Genomic DNA, 25,775 nt, shown 5'->3' with positions numbered 1-25,775 from the left:
TTTTTGCCAAAAAAGACTAAATACACTGACACTGGAAGAATTTCAATTTAATAATTAATTTGCACATTGCAAATTAATTATTAAATTACATTATATATATTATATAATATATATATATATTATATTAATATATATATATATATATATATATATATATATTATATAATATATATATATATATATTATATAATATATATATATATATTATATTATATAATATATATATATATATATTATATTATATATATATTATATATATATTATATATATATATATATAATGTAATTTGCGTGTTTTAAATAAAGTTTTATTTAAAAAAAAAAAAAAGTGGGCGGAGGATGAGGAGGAGGAAGAAGAGGAAGAAGAAGAAGAGAGCCGCCATCTTCGTGAGGTCGAGATCTGCAGCGCAGTGCAGAGCAGGGTAATAATCTCTCTCTCTGGTCTCAGCAGCTGCAGCAGGTTACTGCAGCTGCTGCAGCGGTTAACAGCTGGTTATCAGCAGCAGGTCTGCAGCAGCAGCAGTAGCAGGTCTGCAGCAGCAGCAGGTCTGCAGGTCTGCAGCAGCAGCAGGTCTGCAGGTCTGCAGGTCTGCAGCAGGTCTGCAGGTCTGCAGGTCTGCAGCAGCAGCAGGTCTGCAGGTCTGCAGCAGCAGCAGTAGGTTAGGAGGAGGTCAGCAGTAGGTCAGTTTGTTGCATGGACCCTGTATGTGAATAACGACGTCACATCGTTCCTACCGAGTCCAGACTCTCTGATCGGTACTGAAGAGAGGTTAGATGTTTAACGTTCAGTCTTACCGGAGATTCACATGAAACCGGAAGCTCAGCGCTCTGCAGACACTCCGGTTCATCTACACAACACATAACCTAATAACTAGAATAACACATAACACATAACCTAATAACTAGAATAACACACAACACATAACCTAATAACTAGAATAACACACAACACATAACTAATAACTAGAATAACACATAACACATAACTAATAACTAGAATAACACACAACACATAACCTAATAACTAGAATAACACATAACACATAACTAATAACTAGAATAACACACAACACATAACTAATAACTAGAATAACACACAACACATAACTAATAACTAGAATAACACATAACACATAACCTAATAACTAGAATAACACACAACACATAACTAATAACTAGAATAACACATAACACATAACCTAATAACTAGAATAACACACAACACATAACTAATAACTAGAATAACACATAACCTAATAACTAGAATAACACATAACACATAACTAATAACTAGAATAACACATAACTAATAACTAGAATAACACATAACACATAACTAATAACTAGAATAACACATAACACATAACCTAATAACTAGAATAACACATAACACATAACTAATAACTAGAATAACACATAACACATAACTAATAACTAGAATAACACATAACACATAACTAATAACTAGAATAACACATAACACATAACTAATAACTAGAATAACACATAACACATAACTAATAACTAGAATAACACATAACCTAATAACTAGAATAACACATAACACATAACTAATAACTAGAATAACACATAACTAATAACTAGAATAACACATAACCTAATAACTAGAATAACACATAACACATAACTAATAACTAGAATAACACATAACTAATAACTAGAATAACACATAACCTAATAACTAGAATAACACATAACACATAACTAATAACTAGAATAACACATAACTAATAACTAATAACTAGAATAACACATAACACATAACTAATAACTAGAATAACACATAACTAATAACTAATAACTAGAATAACACATAACACATAACCTAATAACTAGAATAACACATAACTAATAACTAGAATAACACATAACTAATAACTAGAATAACACATAACCTAATAACTAGAATAACACATAACACATAACCTAATAACTAGAATAACACATAACACATAACTAATAACTAGAATAACACATAACTAATAACTAATAACTAGAATAACACATAACACATAACTAATAACTAGAATAACACATAACACATAACCTAATAACTAGAATAACACATAACTAATAACTAATAACTAATAACTAGAATAATAATATAATATAACCGAGACGGTTCACTGCTGAAATCCAGAATATATACAAACAAGCCATCAGTGTGATGATACATTAAATATATATGGAATCAAAACAAGGAGAAATAAATAAGTGAAAAAAACAAATAATAAAAAGAGTACATTTAAACATATGTGTGAGCAGAGATGAAAAGTTGTGATACATTTTAGATGAATATTACAGATATGAATGTTTATTGTTAATACATTTACATTTGTCCAAATAATAATTAAAGGTCCCATATTGTAAACAGTGAGATTTTCATTTCATGTCTTTTATATTATAAAGCAGGTTTAAGGGCTATATAAATACTGTTAAACTATCAAAACACTCAACATACAGAAACACACACACAGCCCGTATTCAGAAACTGTGCGTTTGAACAAAGCCGTCAGGATTTCTGTCCATTTGTGATGTCACAAATATACAATATTTAGATCATTACACGGTTTTAAACGTAAACATTCTAAATGTGTCCCAGTTTATTTCCTGTTGCAGTGGATGTGAATAACATCAGCTGACAGGAAGTAAACATGGACCCAAGCTGTTGCCTAGCAACGCAATTCTGTTGAAATTCCGTTGAAATGCGCTAAAACGGAGCGTTTCAGACGGAGAGTGAATACAGGTATATTCAGACAGACAGGATATGAGGACAGTAAAGTGTTTTTTTAACGTTACAGCATGTAAACATGTTCTAGTAGAAACACAGAATACAAACATGAACCTGAAGATGAGCTGATATGGGACCTTTAAATGAATCATTTACATGATAAAGACAAAATGCCATTTTCTTCCAAAATATCTTACGGGGGCTGCAACTAACAAGAGTTAATGATATAACAACCATATATAACTAGAGTTAATGATATAACAACCATATATAACTAGAGTTAATGATATAACAACCATATATAACAAGAGTTAATGATATAACAACCATATATAACTAGAGTTAATGATATAACAACCATATATAACAAGAGTTAATGATATAACAACCATATATAACTAGAGTTAATGATATAACAACCATATATAACTAGAGTTAATGATACTCGTCAACATCTGTAACTGACGAACTCTTGTTCTCTTCACGTGTCTCTTTCAGATGCCGAGACATTGCTCAGCAGGCGGCTGCAAATCTCGGGACAACCGTGAGACTCGTAGCGCTGGAATCACCTTTCACAAGTGAGCCTTTAGTAGAACATCAGGGATGTAGAACTCTAGGTGTTACTATAACACTCACTATTTACAGGCTGGTTACCAATAACAAGGTTTCTGTTGTAATAAATGAAGCTGGTGATTTTGATCCAGCGTTCAACTAAACGATGCTGAAATGATGACTCCTTAGTCAGCTGATAGGAGAATGATGTTGTTGGATGCTGGGATAAACGATCAGTGTGTCTTTTGGTCATTCCATTTTCCTTACACAAAAGGATATTAAAATACAAAAAATAAATGGTTATTTGATTTTCATTTTAAAATACAAAAATTCAAATTGAAATACAAGATGTTTTTCTTTATCAAGCGCAACAAGGGATGAACTAAACTTTAAAAAAAGGATTCATTTTCATTTTTCTTTTTATAAAAACAAAAAAATAAAATCACTAGAAGACAGAATATGAAAAAACGCCCGTCTTTTCATATTCTGCAACCGGAAGTTGCGTGAGAGCGGGTATGAGGACGGTGCTGTGTATGAGAGAAACAGTACAGTGCTGCTGTGTAACTGAAGGTGTATAAAATAAGTATACTGTTTTAAACTGTATGTTTCTACTCCTCGTGGATCATAAACCCTTTCATATAATAACCACTCAGTGGAATCGGTTGAGCAATGTAGACGTTATGGTGCTTTTTATCCCCCCGTTCACTTGTATAGAGTTACAGGCCATCTTGCCCTGTCCAATATGGCGCCCACGTTGACGTACGATCCAGGAGTCGATGCGGTGGCGTCTACGTATATATGTATATATGTTTATGGTTCAGACTGCTGGGTTTCAACAGCTGCTGAATATATGCTCCGAGTACGGGGTCAGATATGATGTGCAATACAAGCAGGAAAGAGTGTCGTCATGATCTGTAGAACAAAAGAAGATAGGGACCTCAACTCTCCGGCTTTTGATCTATCAGGACAACTGCTATGTGTTTATAATAAAACTAAATATCTGGGGCACTTTATTACAGATCAAATGTCTGATGATGAGGACATATATATACATATATTATATACTCAGGCTAACATGTTGGCAAGAAAGTTCTCCATGTGTTCAGACCATGTTAAGACAGGTCTCTATATAGACCCCTCTATACTGCCCCCCTGTGGTGAAAGGTTAAAAAGACGAGAATGCATCAGCTTCAGGTTTCCTACAACGACTGCATGCAGATATTACTTCAGAAACCCAGGTGGTGTAGTGCAGGTGAGCTGTTCTGTAGTACAGGTGAGCTGTTCTGTAGTACAGGTGAGCTGTTCTGTAACGCAGGTGTCATCTCTTTCCAGGCTCTGTTGAGAAACCTGATGTATACATTTATATGTCGGCTTAATGATTCTCAGACTTGCCGTCATCATCCTTGTTTTAGTGTTATATGATACCAGTCATCCCTGTGGAAACACTGGTAGAACTGTCTTTTATAAAAAGTGTCAGTTTCTATTCTAATGTCTGTATTGTTGTTTGTGTTGTATGTGTTTTAATGGACTTTGAGTCTGTCATAAAGATGAATTGAATAATCATTTGTCGTTGTGATGGTCAGATTACCAAAAGGAGCAACTCGGAGGAACCTTTGGATCACAAACTCCCACCGTGCGGACATCCTGGGATCCTCAGACGGACTTCGTCTACTTCTGCTCCAAACACTTCAGCCCGGACAGCTTTGAGCTGACTGGATCCTGCAGGTCTGTAGACTCCGTCAGTATTATATCAATCACTTTCTGTTATTGATATAATGAGTCTATACTGCTGACGGTGTTCGGATAGCAGCCTGAAATGTGTTTGACCTTCTTCACAGCGGGATCAGAAGACTAAAGGAAGATGCATTTCCTACAGTGTTTGAGTCTTCATCAACGACCAAATGCAAACGAGCAGGACCAGCTCAGAGACTGAGAGGACAGTCCTGTCAGGTAATCAGAGAATGTGAGAGCTTATCCCTCATGTTATGTCCCGCCATGTGAAGGAAAACCTAATGGAACAAACGTCACTTCATCTTTTGTTTCTGTAGGAAGAGTCAGCGCTCAGGCGACCAGGAGGACGCTCAGCGAGAGACAGACGGGGGTCAGACGTCAGAAGAAGTCCCAGTTCAGAGGTCAGCGGCTGAGGAGACTGGTGAAGACACACCTGCGTCTTCTCAAGAGACATCAGGGACGGAGCGGCAAGAAGTAGTCCATCACCGGCACGCGGTGTCTCGTCCCCGTCTCCCCGTCACGTTACATGAGGCCTTCTGCCCCCCCCTCCGGGCTTCTACCTGCCCAAGGAGCACAGCTAACGCTCAGCTCTGTCCTCTGCTGTGGAGGAGACGGTACGACCAGGCCATCGACTGCCTGGAGAAGGCCCTGCGACAGCTGCACGCTGCCAGGCGGAGGGAGAACCGCCTGCGGAGCACCGTGCTGAAGCTCCGGGATAAACGGCTGAAGCACACTCTGCTCGTCTCACAGGACGCTGGGAAACACAAGGGGGGGACGCAAGGCGGGGAGAAGAGACGAGGAAAACAAGGTTCTAACCAGGAGGAGAGCGAGACCGACGCTAAGTCTGAGGACGCCGTGGTGTTTGAGGACAGAGGTTGTGGATCAGTTGGAGTTGGGGCTTCCGGACACTAACAGTTGGTCTGAGGAGGGACGCTGCTTCTACTGTGGAAGAGGGCAGGCGGGCGGGCAGGCGGGCGGGCAGGCGGGCGGCAGGCGGGCGGGCAGGTAGCACACAGAGGTTCAAAGACCGGGAAAGATGTCCGACCCACAGTTCACGATGAGGACTCTCTGAAGATTCGGAGAAGTGTTGAAACCAAGGACAACGCCAAGGACATACTGGAAAGACTACCAGGGAAAAGGGTAGAAACCGCTGACTCAAATCCTCCAGGTCTTCAACATGTGTCTCTGCCTAATAGTCATGAGCAGAGTTTGCTTTTATTAGGCTCCCAGCAGAAGCTCTCTGAAGTGTGTGATGGAGAGACTGAAGCTGTGGGTCCGGAGCATCAGCTGGACCAGGACCAGGACCAGGACCAGGACCAGGACCAGGACCAGGACCAGGACCAGGACCAGGACCAGCAGCAGCAGCAGCAGCAGCTGTTCTGGATCCAGGACAGTGCTGAGGGACAGGTCATTCTGGTGCCTGTCCCTACTGAAGACGGATTACAAAGCTTTCTCAAGATGGAGGGAGCTGATGACGAAGCACAAGCCGTACTGGTGTCAGAACTGGATGTTAAAGGAGACTCGAGACACATCATGACAGAGAACAGCAGAGGTCTTCTGTCCAGAGGGGAAACGGTGAACTCCACGCCGGGGGAGACGGGAGAAGACGTGAGGGAGAAACTGAAAGAACACCTGGAGGGATTTCACCTTCAGCTGAGCACCGAGTTCATTAACTGACGGGATGTTCTGAACCACATCTCATCAGTCTGTTACCTGAATGATTCATTAATGCCAGTCTTAGTTCAATATGCTGTTGGTGTAGACCTGAATATAGATTTCAGAGTAATATATGACACCACTTAAGGGACTCTATGTAAGAATCAGAAATTGCTTGTTAACAGTGACCTGTAGTCGACGGTCAGCGTCCTGTTGCTCGTGCTACGTAGAAGCGGTGACCATCGGTCACAACAATGAGGCAACACAATTGTTTTGCCAGACGGGCTTCACTACATAGAACTTTGCATTTTTTGTGCTTCTGTGGAGTTTTGTGTTGGAGGTCTGAGTTGTGATGGGGGGTTGGGGAGCTGGTCGTTCGTTGGCGTCGACTCCATTTCTAACTGAACGTTAGCTACGGTTGCTCACTGTTAGCCCAGTAAGCAGAGCTGAAAATTAGGGATGCACCAATACCAATACCAGTATCCCTTTGTCTCGTAATATTCTGACTTTATTGTGTAAATCTCAGATGTGTTTTCCCTCAATGTGGTCCTAATACTCCGTAGTACATTGTCTCTTTGGCCCTCACTGCATTAGACTTATATACTATATACTGAGACTATAAACTGTGTTACCTTCATCACAGTGATCACATGATTTGTGACTCCAGACACATTTATTTTGGGGGTTTTTGCCTAAAAATGTCTCTTTAGATAGTAAAGGTTGCTGACACCCTGACCCCTGACCCCTGACCCCGGGACTAGTCTGTAGCTCTGCCATGAAATATCTTCATGAATTTCTGATTTTGACATTCACCAGCGATGATCTAAAATATTTGAGTTGAACTTCAAAGAGCCAACTTTAAGTATTTAATCACTGCGTTACAATATGTCAGAGTAAATGTGATTTAATGTTGAACTCCAGTCGTCAACAGGAGAACCGACGGTGAGGACACAGTCCCGGTAAAGTAGTGCAGCTGATGCAACGCTGCTCCTGGAGAAGTTCCTCCGGGGTCAGATCGCTCCGCTCAGAAATACATTTGCCCACTTTTCCTTTTCGGCAGTGCTATACGTAGGAATGGTTCAGAGTTATTGTGCGTTGCATTTTGGAGGATGATCACATGCATGTGGTCAGTAGCGGAGAGCCAGTGACCCAGCCTACCTCTCAGGTTACAGCCTATATATAACACCCCCCCTCTCCCTCCTCCCTCCTCCCTCTCCGGCACAACTTCCCTGGAAGCTCCCTCTCCTTCCACACTGGTCCCTGGCATTCTCCGCTGTCACCGGAGATCCTCCTCCGCATTTCACTGTTTACCCGCCATCCCGCCTGTCAGCCGTCCGAGACCTTTTCTATTCAACGCCACCATCTCTGCCTTCCTCCAGCCGGCTCTCTCTGGGGGATCAAGGGGTGTCTGGAGGTCTGGAGGTCTGAGCTGAGAGGGGCTGCAGAGGAGGACTCACATCCTCTGACTCTCCTTTTCTTCTTCTTGCTTTGGGAGTTTTGGTTGAATCTGACAGACAGGAGTGGGGGGGGGGGGGGGGGGGGGGGGGTGTTTTGGAGGACTCCCACACCATGGATCAGTCTTTGTTTGGATGTCTACGCAGCCCTCATGCCCGGCCCAGGGCCTGCACCCCGCCGCCACCCAACTGACCCTGGACCCTGCACGGCCGGAGCCGACCACGTCTCCCAGCTGGATCTCCCCAGCTCTTCTCCCCCTGCTGCTACTCTGGAGGACAGGACAATGGAGTGTTTGGTGGCACAGCCCACCGAGGCCACCTGCCTCAGCAGCAGCGGCAGCACCCTCAGCACCCTCAGCACCCTCAGCACCCGCCCGGCTGGCCCGTCCCCCCGCAGATGCTCTCACCTGACACCCGGCACAGCGTTTCTCCTTGCCACCGCTCGAGGCCACAGCCCGGACCTGTGCTCGGGGGGCTCCAACCTGTGTGGCTCTGACCCCGGTCCGGGCGGGTGGTGACCACGGTGGTGACCCCGTGGGGGCGTCCTGTGTGTCTGGGGAATATGGCCGGCAGAGTCTGTCTTCAGAGGAGCCAGACAGAAGCAGTAGTAAAGGCAGGACTGACAGCTCAGGTAAGATCACAACGTCCGTTTACCTTTGAACCCCCGAGAAGCTGTATGATACAGAGCTCACAGGTTCACTCTCTCTGCCCTGCAAAGAGATTTATCTTTTAATGTTTCCTGAATGAAATAAGTTTTCTGCTTTTACATCCTTTGTATGCAAGTTCCAAACTAATTTTCTTTTTAATGTGTTTTGCTTGTTTTTTTTTTGCTTTTACACTGCAAAAAATAAATAAATCCATCTTAACGATTAGCCGATTATTGAGTCCTAAATTCTTATTAGTTAAACAACAAACAAAAAAAAATCTGCCAATGTGCTGACATGGTATTATGTGTTTTATATATATATATATATATATATATATAGCTTTAGTCCAGGGGTCAGCAACCTTTACTATCAGAAGAGCCATTTTAGGCAAAAAATAAAATCTGTCTGGAGCCGCAAATCATGTGATCATTGTGATGAAGGTAACACAGTTTATAGTCTCAGTATATAGTATATCAGTCTAATGCAGTGAGGGCCAAAGAGACAATGTACTACGGAGTATTAGGGCCACACTGAGGGAAAACACATCTGAGATTTACACAATAAAGTCAGAATATTACGAGAATTAATACAATACAACAAGATTAATATAAAGAAATAATATGACTACTTAATAGTGATAACAAACAATTAGAACAAGATATATATAATAACAACAACAATAAATATATATATGAAAAAGACAAGATAAATATTGACTTAAATATCTACAAAGACTTCTGGGAAATCGTAACAAAACATAACATTGTGAGTGGAAACAACAACAACAACAACAACAAACAACAACAACAACATGGGGAAAAGCAATTACAAAAACAGCAATTAAATTAATTTTTCATTTTGTTATTTTTTAATCTTTTATTTATTTATGAATTCATTATTTAGCTCAACAATAAAATGGAATTTATGTAAAGTACAGTATAATATGTATAATAAGAAGTCCAAGTGTTCTTAATGTAAACTCCCTCCAGATGGTTAAATTCCCCAAAACTCATGACCTCAATGGAGGCTATCGCCCAGGACACATTTATTATTTTAATTCAAAACAACTTTATTTCTCAGAATTTAATGAGAAAATAACTAAAACAGGTAGCCTCAAAATTATTATTAATAATAACAATAATAATAATAACAATTAGAATTAATTAGAATTATTGAGTTATCAAGGACACTTTTGTGTTTTTGTGTTGACAAATGTGATTCACAACCTGCACGCTATACGTGGGTTAGCAGCGTCCATGGCAACCACCCCAGCAACAATATATAAAGTTGCATTTCAACAGTTTTTCTGGTGAGACCTGAAATAATCTTTCTAATTACCAACAAACTAAATCATCATATACTGTATATTCACTGAACGCTGTGGACCGATGTAGATATCACACATTCAGATGTGAGACTGGAGACGAAGCTTTGACTGACAGGTTGAACATTTATATTATAGGAGATATGCTGAAGCTGCCAGCGGCCAAACCCAAATCCAATTTCCTAATTCTAACTTCACGGGCACTCACAGAAGCCACAGCACTTTTATTACAGAGGGTTTGTTTCTGGACTTCATCTCAAAAAAAGTATCTAGTGATGATAAAATATATGTAGTTATTGAAATACAACTCTGCAGAGAGCCGGCTGTGTGGAGGATGAAGCTCCCTATTTATCAACTGCATCGATTTCAACTGTTAGAACGACTAAAAACACAACTTAAAGACTTCGAGGCTAAATATAGAATCTAATATAAAGTAGGAAAGATATGAACCACCACTGGCCGGTGTCTTGTTTAGGTTCAGCGGGTGTCTGTAGTCTTACATTACGGCACAGACGGCGTCTCTTTCCTGGCACGCTGAGGTTTGTCAGCACATTTCCCGCATTTACACAACTAATGAAATGTCAGCTGGATTTATGCGCTGGAGGACCGGAGAGAACAGAGGAGGAATGATTATTCACCAGGAAGGATTGCTTTCAAAACGCTCCGTTCATTTTCACCATTCACAGACCACACGTACGCACATAACAGGAATCCTTGAAATCTGCTTGTAACGACAGACAACACGAGTGCATTGGGAAAATATGATTTCAATAATCTAAGAAAAGCTTTGTGTTTATATACAATAATATGTCAAGTAGGAATGAAAAGTGCTTCTACAGTATGGATAAGGTTGAGGAAAGATTTTGGTTCTAATTCCCAGGCGTCAAATACCGACGTTTTGTCACGGCCGTCGGCGTCCGTCAGAAGGCCCTTTCACGGCGGTATAGATGCACCGGGCTTTCCGTTAACTACAAGTTGGTAGACGGGTCCAACAAACACGAGGCTTTCATCCAGGAGACTGCTGTTCTATGGAGCTTTTTTCCTATCTTCATTCTGGAGCGTGGTCTTTCAATTTCAGAGCTTGATTATTGATTTCACATTCACATTTTGTAATGCTTTTCCTCAAAACCCTGTCCTCACACTCAAATAAGCCCTGCTTGTACTCGGATTAGCTCTGCTTCTGCTCAAACTCTACGCTTGCACTCAGATATGTTGTTGCTTGCACAGATGTCCTGCTCTCCAGCTTCAGCCCTTCTCGTCACACTCAGGCTGCTTCTGTGTTCACTAGGGATGTCCGTAAGTAACCGTTTAACCGTTAGCCGACATTAAGCATTTTAACCGATTAACGCTATCAGGTAAAATGTTAAAAGAAATGTTAATAATTGACTCAAAAGCTGAGCGGCTCAGAGGAGCGGCTCGTCTCTTTAAGGAGAAAAGCTGGTCCACCTTAACAGTCCACCTTAAGAGGCGGAGCCGGAGTTGCAGGATACAGGAAGTCAGCTCCGGTCTTTCCGGCTCGCTTTAGCGGAGCGGAGGAGTTGTAGTTTATAAACTGAACACTGCTACACCTACGATTACAGCTAGAATGCCACCAACAAACTCACACTCACCGCCCACACACACACACAGTCTGTTGGAAACTCGCTAAAGTTACGAAGCCTCCGGCAACGCTAGAGCTGCTAACGTGGCACAAATACACACAATCATTGATCGACCCCAAATTCAAATTCAGTTACGGGATTTCTCGATGTGGTAGTAGTCATTTTGAAAAATGTCTGTCACGGCCCCCGGGGGCCACATTGGCGGCGCCCCGATATCTATATCTTTTCATAACATATAAACCTACATTTGTGCCAAATGTGTTGCTTTTATCGCAAAATGCACAATTGTTAAAAATCTTTGAGTTTAGCTGGCGACCTATAAAGAGTTCTAGTTTTCAGTAATGACAGAAGACAGACGTCTGCTGGGGTCCAATACCACCAACATCTACACAGTAGAAGGTGATTGGCATCCTAATTGTCTTGCTTTCATTTCATTTCTTACAGATGGGCCCCTGCAGTTTGTCAACCCCCCTCTCTCTTTCTGGAGACTCAGCTGTGGTTGGAAAATGTTCTGTTTTTCATTTCAGAGTCCCAGGACGGGAGCTATAAGTCAGACATGAGCAGCAAGCCCAGGAAGGAGCGCACGGCCTTCACCAAAGAGCAGATCCGGGAACTGGAGTCCGAGTTTGCTCACCACAACTATTTGACCAGACTGAGACGCTACGAAATAGCTGTCAACCTCGACCTCACGGAACGACAAGTACGCTACCTGCTGAATTACTCTGAATCACTGTTGGAGGAGGAGGAGGAGGAGGAGGAGGGAACAGGAGATCAATACTGGAGCCATTCAAATCCTATATGTTCTCAAAGTCATGAAATACAATTAAAGAGGGATTCAACTGGCCACGGCTTTTATTAACATCCTTTTGGGAACCATTAGGTATTGCAACAAAATCAACAGGTCCCATAGTTGGACTCTGAGGAGTTAGAAGAAAGCTTTCTGAAGCAGAGATCCAAACTAAATATCCAAAGAGGTCATAAATCTCCACTGAACTGAAGCCGCTCTTTGTCTTCAGAACAACTTTTAGTAGATAAAATATGTTCTGATGCTGCTCAGTGGAGGGAAAGGAGAAGAAGTAATATGATACTCGTAAGAGTATCATATTACTTCTATATCTGATAAATATCCTAAAAGTTCAGTGACATTAAATACAGTAGTTTAGTTTTGGGCTTTAAATCTGTGATCCACTAATCCAGGAGTCAGCAACCTTTACTATCAACAACAAAAACACATCTGTCTGGAGCCGCAAAACATCTGGTCATTGTGATGAAGGTAACAGTTTATAGTCTAAGTATATAGTATATCAGTCTAATGCAGTGAGGGCCAAAGAGACAATGTACTACGGAGTATTAGGACCACATTGAGGGAAACAACATCTGAGATTTACACAATAAAGTCAGAATATTACGAGAATAAAGTCATAACTTTACGAGAAAAAAGAAAATAAAACGTAAAATTACTACTTTATAATAGTACAATAATGATAAATAAAAATGAAAATGTAAACAAAGAAAGTTCCTTATTTTAAAACTCCCCAGGGAGCCTCTGGAGAGGAGATGAAGAGACGCAGGTTGCTGACCCCTGCGTTAGATAATCCATTACCATGATGTACATATGTATATACTGTACTGAATATATACAGGTATAATATTATTGTGTGATATTGACGTTTTAAAAATCAAACTACAGTACACAGCCCAAACAAAAGAATGAAAGCAGACATGATGTTGAAGGATTATCACACTACAGTATATTTCAGATTGCAGTGAGTTGAATGAAAAACAGTGTCTGCCTGTAACGTGGGATAAACACATTAGTGGGTTTATTTTGCTCAGCAGAACTGTATTAAAGTATAATATTGATACTTGTAGTAAAACATATAAAAACACAACTCTGCCCCGCGGCATTTAAGAATGTTTTTAAGTGGAGCTTTAGTTTAAGTTTAGTCTCTTCCTTTGAGTGGGGACGGGGCATATCTTCTCCCAGTGACTTGGAAGGATGAATATGTATGTCTACATCTTTAGTACTCTCCTGTACGTGTTTTTGTACAAGTTTGAAGACAGTCCAGCACTTATGTCCAAAAACAACGCTGCTGTCTCAGCACCCCCACGAGTACGGTGCATTAGGAGGTCTGTTGGATAGAACCAATCCGTGTTTTTGGCTCAGGCAAACTCACCCAGGATTTACATCTTCCTGTCTGGATTCAAGTCCCTCAACACTCCCCCTCACATCGGCCGTGTCTCCAAACCGCCCCTTATTGTGGTCCAATAACTCTGTGCATGAGAGGGTTGGTTCTTAACGTCTTCACTGTTATGTTAAAGCTTCTACTTCTGAAACTACTGTACACATTTACAACTCCTGTTAAATCGGGTTGTTTCTTTAATAACAATGTTAGAATACATCCTCATATACCTTCTACCACATCCTCTTCACATGGCCTTTTCATGACCCGACATTAAAGCTGCAATAATCAATACAGTGATCAATGAATGTATTGTATACTAACAATGGATCAAATTAATGTGGATGTGAACGGCGTCACTTGTAGTGAAAAACTTCCAGCCCTCGCTCCGGCCCTCGCTCCAGCCCTCGCTGCAGCCTTCGCTACGGCCCTCGCTCCGGCCCTCGCTCCGGCCCTCGCTCCGGCCCTCCTCGCTCCGGCCCTCCTCGCTCCGGCCCTCCTCGCTCCGGCCCTCGCTCCGGCCCTCCTCGCTCCGGCCCTCGCTCCGGCCCTTGCTGCAGCCTTCGCTACGGCCCTCGCTCTGGCCCTCGCTCCGGCCCTCGCTCCGGCCCTCGCTCCAGCCCTCCTCGCTCCGGCCGTCCTCGCTCCGGCCTTCGCTCCAGCCCTCGCTCCGGCCCTCGCTCCGGCCCTCCTCGCTCCGGCCCTCGCTCCGGCCCTCGCTCCAGCCCTCGCTCCAGCCCTGCTGGTTTGCCTAGTAGAGTATGAACAATGAATGTGTCTTAATGCTTTGTCTTTCCTCTCAGGTGAAGGTCTGGTTCCAGAACAGGAGGATGAAGTGGAAGCGTGTGAAGGGAGGCCAACACGGGACGGCGGCGAGAGAGAAAGAGCTGGTGAATGTAAAGAAAGGGACATTACTGCCGTCTGAGTTTTCAGAGATAGAAGGACTGAAGCGCTCCGCCAGCTCGCCGAGGCCGGCGACCGAGGACGACAGCCACGACAGCGACCAGAGCTCAGAGAATCCCATCTCGTGACCTCTCGTGGTTCTACTGGACTGGACTGAAATGAAGGAAACACTGGTGAGACGTAAGGAAGTACAGCTTGCTGTGAGCGGTCGACAGCAACAGACAGAAATGAGACTTACAGAACATTCCAGAGATGCTTCTCACTGATGAACGGCGTGTTTCAGTCTGATTCCACTGGACTTCTTTCGGCACAAATTGTTTATGTTTTGTGTAAAATGAACTGAACTGAAATATTCTTGCTCATGCTTTTCAATAATTTATCCAAATCCAAGAGGTCCCTCTAGTCCCGGGGTCAGCAACCTTTCCTATCTAAAGAGACATGCGGTCTGGAGCCGCAAAACGTTTGATCATTGTGATGAAGGTAACACAGTTTATAGTCTCAGTATATAGTATATCAGTCTAATGCAGTGAGGGACAAAGAGACAATGTACTACGGAGTATTAGGGACACATTGAGGGAAAACACATCTGAGATTTACACAATAAAGTCAGAATATTACGAGAATAAAATCATAACTCATCAATCATTAAATCTTTGCAAGAACACAGAACGTTTTAAAATGAGTTTTTACTTTACTTAAAGCAAACAATGAGTACTAATAGTGACTGAACACAGCCAGCTGAACACACTCTTTGCTTTTCTGACTAAATGATTAAATGACATTGTGCTGGTGTTGATAGGCGATGCACTCTGAGGCAGGACTCTTCTAACTGTTCGTGAACGCTTCAACAAACTCCGGAGGCTCCAGGCTGCGAGGGTGCAGAGACAGAAAATGAGAAGTGATATTAAAATCAGTGTTTTGAATCAGAGTCTCAGTTTTTCCTCGGTGACTCAGTCACTTTTGGGAAGAGCTCTGACCGTGGACGTTCCTGCGCTGGATTTCTCACCAGATCTTTACAGACACTTTGGGATGTTTCCACGCTGGTCATCTGGGAAATATTAAAAAATGTCCATCTGTGAAAAATCTACGGCTGCTACATCAAATAATGATCAGAACTGGAAGATGTTAACATTGTTTAAAGGCAGGTTGTGGATGTCATCGTCTCTTTGGTCCAGAGGGAGGGATGGTAATCTGTTCAGTCCTGGTTAAATGTGTGTAATGATGACGTCATGGTGAAAGTCCGACACCACGGTGTGACAGTGGAAAGTGGAATCAAGGGCCAAAGAATTGTGCTTAGGAAGTTGTTTCATATTCTGCAGATTATGGCTGAATGAGTCTGAATGACGAACACAAACCACAAGTCCTCCAGTAAACTGGCAGAGCCCCCTGACTGACAGCTGCGTTACCCATCTAGAGCTTCAGCTGCTGGACCCAGATCCACTTTGACTCGTGGTACCAGAGAACCGGTCGCCTGTACCGAGACATGAAGGTGCACAAACACAATGCTTATACAGCAGAGCCAAACGATGCTGGTGGATCCTCTAACTGGACTTTATCGTGTCTACTCTGCACTTCATCCTGAGAAGGAGGCTGGGTCACGCTTCATCAACACATGAGCAGTAAAATCTGCTCTGCACTCGCAGAAACTGAGCCAATAGCAACGCACGACCGCAGCTTCAGTTACACTGTGCATGTGTTAAACCCCGTACCTCAAGACCCGTGTCCACCTCGTGTCCACCCCGTGTCCATCCCGTGTCCAACCCGTGTCCACCCCGTGTCCACTCCGTGTCCATCCCGTGTCCACTCCGTGTCCACCCCGTGTCCACCCCGTGTCCACCCCGTGTCCACTCCGTGTCCACCCCGTGTCCACCCCGTGTCCACCCCGTGTCCCAGCCTCCTTCAACAGGCCTTGATTTCTAGTGTGACGATAAACAGGAGCCAAACTCTACATGAAAAAATTACACAATTGGTCTCATAACTTATTTCAAATGAACAATTCATACACGACCCGAACCGTGACTAGAGAACCGTGACTAGAGAACCGTGACTACGTGACTAGAGAACCGTGACTAGAGAACCGTGACTAGAGAACCGTGACTACGTGACTAGAGAACCGTGACTAGAGAACGTGACTAGAGAACCGTGACTAGAAAACCGTGACTAGAGAACGTGACTAGGGAACCGTGACTAGAGAACGTGACCAGGGAACCGTGACTAGAGAACGTGACTGGAGAACCGTGACTAGAGAACCGTGACTAGAGAACGTGACTAGAGAACCGTGACTAGAGAACGTGACTAGAGAACCGTGACTAGAGAACGTGACTAGGGAACCGTGACTAGAGAACGTGACCAGGGAACCGTGACTAGAGAACGTGACTAGGGAACCGTGACTAGGGAACCGTGACTAGAGAACATGACTAGGGAACCGTGACTAGAGAACGTGACCAGGGAACCGTGACTAGAGAACGTGACTAGGGAACCGTGACTAGGGAACCGTGACTAGAGAACGTGACTAGGGAACCGTGACTAGGGAACCGTGACTAGAGAACGTGACTAGAGAAGGTGACTAGGGAACCGTGACTAGGGAACCGTGACTAGAGAACATGACTAGGGAACCGTGACTAGAGAACGTGACCAGGGAACCGTGACTAGAGAACGTGACTAGGGAACCGTGACTAGGGAACCGTGACTAGAGAACGTGACTAGGGAACCGTGACTAGGGAACCATGACTAGAGAACGTGACTAGAGAAGGTGACTAGGGAACCGTGACTGGAGAACCGAATGGTTCAGATTTTTTACCTGAAAGGTTCCATCCCTGATCCAAATTGATTTTAGAAAGTCTGGACAGTAAATAAAAACACAGTAAATGCACATGGGATCCAGACCACATCTGGAGGTGGTTCTACAGATGTGTCTATAAGTCCGGACGCTGCTCATTAACTAATTCATTTCCACTCATCACAGTTTTTGTTCCTGAGATGAACACCAGTGTAAATATGAATCATGTCTGTGAAGTCAACATCACAACACCAGGGCTGGAGGAACCGGTCGTCTTCCTGACGCCCCCAGAGTTCAGATTCATTATGAGACCATTTCAAAACAGACTCTCTGAATATAGATGGCAACAGACTTTGTCTCCAACAAAACCGTCACCGTGAGGCACCCATCTTCTCTCCAGCAGCACATTGTGCATAAAATAACCCCTAGAGCTATGTTTCACCTCCTCTCCGGGAAACACCTGCTCCAACAAACCCCTCAGAGAGATCACCGGTAAATGCAAGGTGTGTCTGCTCATCCCCTTTCCTCCACGTCCGAAGATGTTGACCGGTGAATGGTAAGCCTCATTCACCCACATTTTCCTTTAGGTTTGCCTCCGCTGTTTCTGTTTTCCTTTGGGATTTCCAGGGTCTTCCCTCCTCCGGATCTCTAATGCTCCACCGATCCTTCATTTAGCCGTTCAGTGTGTTCTTCAGTCACTCTGCAGTTTTCCAGGGTTTTGTTTTCCAGTCATCAGAATGTTTCGTTACTACCGATCCAGTCTCCTCCGGCTGCCAAAGTGCCACATGCTGTCGTTGCCCTGCTGGCTTTTTCCAACCGCTGGCTCCTGACACCACACCAGTCCTTCATTAAACCTCCTGCTCCAGAGCTCCAGTCAACGTTCCACCCGACCACAAATAACCAGACTGCATGGAAGAGGACACTTACTCCTTTTTCCCCTTTCCCTTTTTTATTGGTTAAGGTGCACATCGCACCTAATTAATAGAAGTGATCTCAGGAGACGTACTGCCGTCAGGAACAGGAGACGCAGACAGAAAGGCTGAATAAAAGGCTTTTGGTGAAGTGGAGGTTTGTGATCATTGTGATGAAGGTAACACAGTTTATAGTCTAAGTATATAGTATATCAGTCTAATGCAGTGAGGGCCAAAGAGACAATGTACTACGGAGTATTAGGGCCACATTGAGGGAAAACAACATCTGAGATTTACACAATAAAGTCAGAATATTACGAGAATAAAGTCACAACTTAATGAGAAACAAATTGTAATATTACGAGAATAAAGTCTTACGAGAAAAAAAGAAAATAATTTACTTTACTAAGATTGATTGTTTTCAGATTACCTGTCTCATGCACTACTGTCAGAATATAGCGACCGTTTTATAAAAATAACTTTTTTTAATCGTATTTGCTCTAATCTACTGCAGCTTTAACTGCTGTTGTGTATTTAGATCAAAGACAAGAGATTAAGTCATAAAAATCAATTAACCATAATTAGACAGGGGTCATTTGTTGCATTAAAGTCAACAGTTATCAGAGATAATGTAGCTCCTGGGCTTTATTCAATACTTTATTTGGCTTTGCTGGAGTGACAGAAACAGGTGCGTGCGTGCGTGCGTGCGTGCGTGAGCGTGTGTTTGTGCGCATTCGCGTGTGCACAGCAGATCAGACAGCGAACTGCTGTCAAGACATCTATTGCCAGGTAGAAGGAGACCGGAAGTCTCACCATCATTCCTTCACAATAAAAGTGTTAACTACGTTAGGAAACTGAAGGGTAAGAAAAAGTGGACAAATTATATTACACATTTAATGAAACTATAATCAACAACTGACGTAAACCAGAATAGTTTAGAAACAGTCTTAAAATAGAATATCTGAGAAGTAGTCAAATCTTTTCCAGAAGTCCAGCAAAAGTGGGAATTAAAATAAATAATAATAAAACTAAAAAATAATGTGTTAACACTGACTACAGAAACAGGAGAAACTCTAACCATGGAATCGTCTTTGTTCCTTTTGGGGATACCTCTAAACACGACGCATTTACCAACAATATTAAAGGTCCCATATTGTAAAAAGTGAGATTTTCATGTCTTTTATTACATTATAAAGCAGGTTTAAGGGCTATATAAATACTGTTAAAATATCAAAACGCTCAATATACGGAGAAATACACACGCAGCCCGTATTCAGAAATTGCACGTTTGAAACAAGCCGATAGGATTTCTGTCCATTTGTGATGTCACAAATATACAATATTTAGACCATTTCACGGTTTTAAACGTAAACATTCTAAATGTGTCCCAGTTTATTTCCTGTTGCAGTGGATGTGAATGACATCAGCTGACAGGAAGTAAACATGGACCCTAGCTGTTGCCTAGCAACGCAATTCTGTTAAAATTCCGTTGAAATGCACTAAAACGGAGCGTTTCAGACAGAGGGTGAATACAGACGTATTCAGGCAGACGGTACGAGGAAAATAATGCTTTTTTAACATTACAGCATGTAAACATGTTCTAGTAGAAACACTAAATACAAACATGAACCTGAAAATTAGCTGATATGGGACCTTTAAAGGAAAGTTTAGTCTTTACCTTCAAAACATTAATTCAAATCAATTAAATTAAATTTATTTTTATATAGCGTCAAATCACAACAGAAGTTATCTCAAGACGCTTAACTTGATATCAACTTTCCAAGCTTTGTCGTGGGCTTCCATGGAGTTTTCTAACTTGACAAAAGGCTGACAAATTATATCAGTTGTTGTAAAAATACATGCTTTTCTGTTGATTTTAACTTTAATAACGGAGTTAGTTTTTCTTAAAGAAGTAATTTGGAAAATTCTTTTTATTCCTTTTTTTCAAACATATTATAACAAACATAACAAAACAAAAAAAATTATAACTTCCATTTAACATTTAATATATACATACATATATATATACACACATACACATCGCTTCCCACTCCCACACAGAAACAGGTCCAGTCTTCCTCCCCCCACTCATGCGCACTCGTGTGTCTCCTCACTGTGTTGAGCGATGCTCCTTCATGTCTATGTAGAGCGAGCACAAGCGCCAGCAACAGGACGCTGACTCTAGTTGACTTAACGGACACAGGTGAAGCTGTTAACAACACATTTAGGATTCTGACTAACACTCCCTTTAATGATGGATTTTTTTTTTAAAAGAAGTAATTTGAAAATGAGCTGCTTCATAGTTCAGGAGGAGGTGCTTTATTTTGAAAAACGTTAAGGGAAGTGGTACAGTGTGTTACTCTGTGTGTCTCTCCTCTGAGGGGAGTGTCTCTGTGTCTCATGTCTCAGTGTCTCTGTGGGTCTGAGGATGTGATGAGAACAGCTTCTACTGGACTCATGTTAACTCAGGTGGACTGATGTTAACCCAGGTGGACTAATCAGGTGGACTCATGTTAACTCAGGTGGTGCAGGTGAGTTCCCTCTACTGATACTAGGACCTGTGTAGAGAACTGCTGTCAGAATAACGTTCTAACATTAATGCCCCCTCATGGATCTAACATCCTCTGTGTTGTCCTGTAACTGTCATTAATGCTATAATGTGTATCATATGTATAATATGTGCAGGCCCTTACTGTCAGCCACACAGGACCTGATATAAAGACAGTTTAACTTGTATCATTTCTCAACACTTGTTGGCATCATGTATCTTCCAGTCTGAGCAGGTCTGCTCGAGCCTAGAAGGAGAACTGACTCACACCAGGGTCCATTTACAAATCTGGCAATTTAACGGGACTCTTTCTAAGCTCTGAAGCTCGCTTCACCTGTCGTGTTTCATACGAGTAGAGACATTTCCTGAATCCTCAGTGACTGCTGTTCATTTCGGGTCAGATGTTTTAACACCAAGCTGCAGTGAATTCCAATCAAATGTCCACTTTGTGTGAGAATGCATCAGTTAAACCGGTACATCCTCACCGTGCTGTTACCAGCAGAGAGCAGAGCAGCAGCAGCAGCTGAGGACAGATTATGGAAGTCTATGTGTGCCGAATTCATCAGGACATGTGTGTGAGTTTATTCAGGTGTCGAATGATGTTTTTAGATTTGTATGTGTTGTGCTGATGAGCAAGTCTTTATTAATTGACCGTTCTTTAAATTGCCTTCAGCATAAGAGAGAAGTCAGTATATGTTGCCAAGCAACACCTCTTTTTAAAGCCTCAGTCAGTCTGCTCTGTTTAAAATAGCCCTCCTTTGATCTGCTTCTATCACCCAACACCCAGCACTGGAGGATCGCCTGAATCACAGATTTCAGGTGAAAATTCATTCTGTTGTTTAACTGATTCACTCTCTGAATAGAAATTAGCGTATGAAATCCCTGTTGGCTGCTGTGGGGCTACATGTGCAAATGGAGTGCTATCCACCCTGCTGGTTTATTTCTCATTCATCTGCCGGTATAATGAGAGGATGTGAGCTCCAGAGAGAGAGAGGGGGGGATATTCTGGTATTCACTTGTTGGGTTTTATAAAGCCACTGTGGGTGTTTTCACTGCTTTGACTTCTTATTATGCATGCTGTGTTGACCCCCCCAGGCTCTTGCTGCAGTCCCGCTGGAATAAAAGCAGTGACGACTTCTCCCGCTCCACCAAGATGGGGAATGGATTATCGGATCATCGCTTCCCCTGCCTGCCGTCCTTCCAGGCTCTCCACATTGTCATTCTGGGACTGGACTGCGCGGGAAAGACCACCGTGCTGTACCGCCTGCGCTTCAACGAGTTCGTGAACACCGTCCCGACTAAAGGTTTCAACACGGAGAAGATCAAGGTGACTCTCGGAGGCGGTCGACGGACGGCTTCGTTCCACTTCTGGGACGTCGGTGGTCAGGAGAAGCTGCGTCCTCTGTGGCGCTCTTACACGCGCTGCGCCGACGGCATCGTGTTCGTGGTGGACTCGGTGGACGCCGAGCGCGTCGAGGAGGCCAAGACGGAGCTGCACAAGATCACGCGGCTGGCGGAGAACCAGGGAGTGCCGGTTCTGGTGGTGGCTAACAAACAGGACCTGAGGAACTCGCTCAGCCTGGCCGAGATGGAGAGCACGTTGGCTCTGGGCGAGCTCGGCGCCGCCACGCCCTGGCACCTTCAGCCCGCCTGCGCTATCATCGGCGAGGGACTGCAGGAAGGTCTGGAGAAGCTGCACGCCATGATCGTGAAGAGGAGAAAGATGCTGCGGCAACAGAAGAAGAAGAAGAGATGATGTGCCAACGGCGGGAACTATAAAACGTGAGCTGGATCTAAAGCTACATGAGAACTAACTGTGAGCTGCAGACAGGCGGCCGGTCCACTGGGACTCAGGCTGAGTTTGATCCTTCCAGTGGACTGTTGGTTCACGTCAGCCAGTGTTTGGCTCCCACAGAGGACAGTGGGATGGATTTTGCCCCGTGGACTTTGGATGCCAACAACCTTGTCAGCAACAAGTCCTTTATCAAGGAAGTCCAGTATTCTGCTGTTTCCACTGAACTCTTAAAGGTGGACAATGAGCTCTGACACGTCTGTTTTATGTTGGAATATATGTTGCTACCAAAGCTTGTGTTAGAGCACAACGCTGCACATGTCAGTATCGGGACACGTATGTTGTATCCATGTTGCACAGTGGAAGGGGGGGGGTCAATAAGTTTACATGAAGAGTAAATGTTCATCAACAACAGGATGACCCTGAAACATGTACAACACTGTTCAACATGTCTGTTAATGATGGAGAGAATGATTTAGGTGTTTGGTAGCGTACCTACCTTCCTGTTGCACAGCTACACTGAGAGCAGAACATGTCACTCCATCTAAAACATGAGCTTCTGTTGTCAACCCTGCTGATTGGAAAAGGCTGAGGGCTTCTTTCTAGAACCATCAGTTTATACCAACCAGTCAATACATAGCAGGATGGAGGAGATGTTCCACAGGAGCCTCAAAACACCAGAACGCAGCAGTGCAGACACAAACTGTGTTTTGAGTACAGGACGTGGCTGATTGATCCAAATCTGGCAGAGAGGAACCTATTGAGAACCTACTCAGCATTAGGCAGGTGGTCATAATGTAACGGCTGATCGGTGTATACTTGTAATGTTATCTTAGTGAGGTCTCATGACTTCACTGGCTCTGATAGTGAGCTAACATTCCTCAGCTAACTTTCTCTACAGGTATTCACATCTAAATCTATTAAACAACTTAGAAGAAGATAGCACATTTAGTTTGAACCCAACTGTTTCTCAAGTGAGCAGAGTGATTGGAACATGTGAACATGTGACTGACGGGTGTTTCTTGCTGCCCAGGTGTGTCCTATATCTATTATACAGCTCTGAATGTCTAACCTCAGTTTCAGCTTTGGGTTTTGTCTGGGCGGGCTAGATAGGAAGGCCAGATTGGGATTTGATGAACTTTTACCATGAACTTTGAAAAGGCTAATGGAGAAAGACTGGATCTGCTCATCAGATATAATAAAGGAATTGTCCTCGCTGTTCCGGTAGTTAGAACTGTATGTAATGCATTAGTTACCGTGATAGAGGTTTCCGTAGTTGGCTACTTGTATAATCACATACTGTCGGAGCAAACTGAGGAAAAGTGGATATACCAAAAAAAAAAATAACAATCACAAAAGTGATGATTTGAACAGTCTGAGAGCGATCCGTTGTCTCCATGTGTTTCAGGTGAGACTCTCTGGCCGGGGGGAAGCTGTGACTTCATCACCAGCATCGCCCCTCTGTAGATGTGTCCTGTGTAATCCTGTTTATTGACAGGCCCAGTTGGATCAGCAGGAATATTCCCTGGTTGCCTGTTGAGCATCCGTCCTCAGAGACAGCCCCACCTATATGTGACGACACATTTGATGGTCCTTTTACTTTCAAAATGACACTGACACTGAAGGAAGTGAAGCTTCATGTACCACTTTGTTCACTTGTAATAAAACAACGACAGGACAGTGATGTAGCTGGTGTTCTGTTCATCTGTTCACCGCTGGCTGCTGCTGAGTTCACCAGGCTGCAGGTTTGTTACCCACTCGTTGGTTTATGTGTAACTGACAAACTGGTGATAAAAAAGAGGTCCTTCTAGGTTAAAGTGGAACATACAGACACCACCGGCCTGTTCTTCTAACCCAGGGGTCAGCAACCTTTAAAATAAATCTGTCTGGAGCCGCAAAACATGTGATCATTGTGATGAAGGTAACACAGTTTATAGTCTAAGTATATAGTATATCAGTCTAATGCAGTGAGGGCCAAAGAGACAATGTACTACGGAGTATTAGGGCCACATTGAGGGAAAAACATCTGAGATTTACAGAATAAAGTCAGAATATTATGAGAATAAAATCATAACTTTACCAGAAAAAAAGAAAATAACATGTAAAATTACTACTTTATAATATTATGACTTTATTCTCTAAATCTCAGATTTATTTTTTTCCTCAATGTGGCCCTAATACTCCGTCGTACCGTCGTACCATAGACCTACAACAATGATACATAAAAATTAAAATGTAAACAAAGAAACAGTTATTCATTTCCATTTTTAAACTCCCCAGGGAGCCTCTGGAGAGGAGCTGAAGAGACACAGGTTGCTGACCTCTGCTTTTCTACACCGTGTACCAGTTTATCATTTCAGTACGTTACTTGAGCTCGTTGCATCATAATGAATATTCAAATGGAAGATGAGGAGTGAGAAACACTGTATGCATATATATTAGCTGCTAATCCAGAGGGACGTAGCACGCTGCTGCTTTTAAATCCAGATGTTCTACTGTTAGCCTTTTCATATTAGTAGCTTATAAAAAAATGTCCTGAAGGGGCGCCTGGTTAGCTCAGTTGGTAGAGCGGGCCTCAGTCCTGACCGCGGTGGTCCGGGTTCGAATCCGGCCTGTGGCCCTTTCCGCATCCACTCTCTCTCTCTCTCCCCCCTTTCCAAGACTCTATCCACTGTCCTGTCAATAAAAATGCTTAAAAAATGCCCCAAAAAATAACTTAAAAAAAAAAAAAAAAATGTCCTGAAGAAGACCGTGCAATGTGTTTGATAGCTCAATAAAGCTAGTAAGTGGACCGTTGACCTTTAAATTAGTTTGTTACACATTCTTTTCTCAAGAGTTAAGAATGAACCTGCTCAAAGTGTGAAGAAGAGTTGATTGTGTGAGTTCTTCACTTTGTGAATGGTAGTGCTACTTTTACCAATTCAAATACTCAAAATCAACTTT

At 42.8% G+C, this 25,775-nt stretch overlaps 2 protein-coding genes and 1 pseudogene across 7 annotated transcripts; all 3 read left to right on the top strand.

The window, feature by feature from the left end:
• Nucleotides 1-345: 345 nt before the first annotated feature.
• thap7 (THAP domain containing 7) lies at nt 346-9,016 on the top strand. Its single transcript, XM_037795418.1, is given in 10 exon segments — nt 346-421; nt 3,250-3,329; nt 4,887-4,937; nt 4,939-5,028; nt 5,142-5,253; nt 5,352-5,442; nt 5,566-5,612; nt 5,614-5,837; nt 5,839-5,992; nt 6,028-9,016. Coding segments are annotated over 9 exon segments (1,533 nt in total). The 5' UTR covers nt 346-421; the 3' UTR covers nt 6,712-9,016.
• On the top strand, nt 7,309-15,725 carry LOC119503131 (annotated as a pseudogene).
• A 5,159-nt stretch (nt 15,726-20,884) lies between these two features.
• Nucleotides 20,885-24,520, top strand: LOC119503141 (ADP-ribosylation factor-like protein 4A). Of its 6 annotated transcripts, none has more exons than XM_037794746.1 (3): nt 20,904-21,023; nt 21,828-21,859; nt 22,136-24,520. In XM_037794746.1, the coding sequence occupies exon 3, from the start codon at nt 22,194-22,196 to the stop codon at nt 22,794-22,796; it is 603 nt and encodes a 200-aa protein (XP_037650674.1). In that variant the 5' UTR covers nt 20,904-21,023; nt 21,828-21,859; nt 22,136-22,193; the 3' UTR covers nt 22,797-24,520. The 6 variants fall into 6 exon arrangements, with proteins under 6 accessions (XP_037650673.1, XP_037650674.1, XP_037650675.1 ...); XM_037794747.1 differs by lacking the exon at nt 20,904-21,023 and adding an exon at nt 21,474-21,615; XM_037794748.1 differs by lacking the exon at nt 20,904-21,023 and adding an exon at nt 21,596-21,611.
• Nucleotides 24,521-25,775: the final 1,255 nt, after the last annotated feature.

The sequence above is a fragment of the Sebastes umbrosus genome, chromosome 15 (assembly GCF_015220745.1).
Source record: "Sebastes umbrosus isolate fSebUmb1 chromosome 15, fSebUmb1.pri, whole genome shotgun sequence".
NCBI lineage: Eukaryota > Metazoa > Chordata > Actinopteri > Perciformes > Sebastidae > Sebastes > Sebastes umbrosus.
This window is presented reverse-complemented; position numbering and strand designations above follow the sequence as displayed.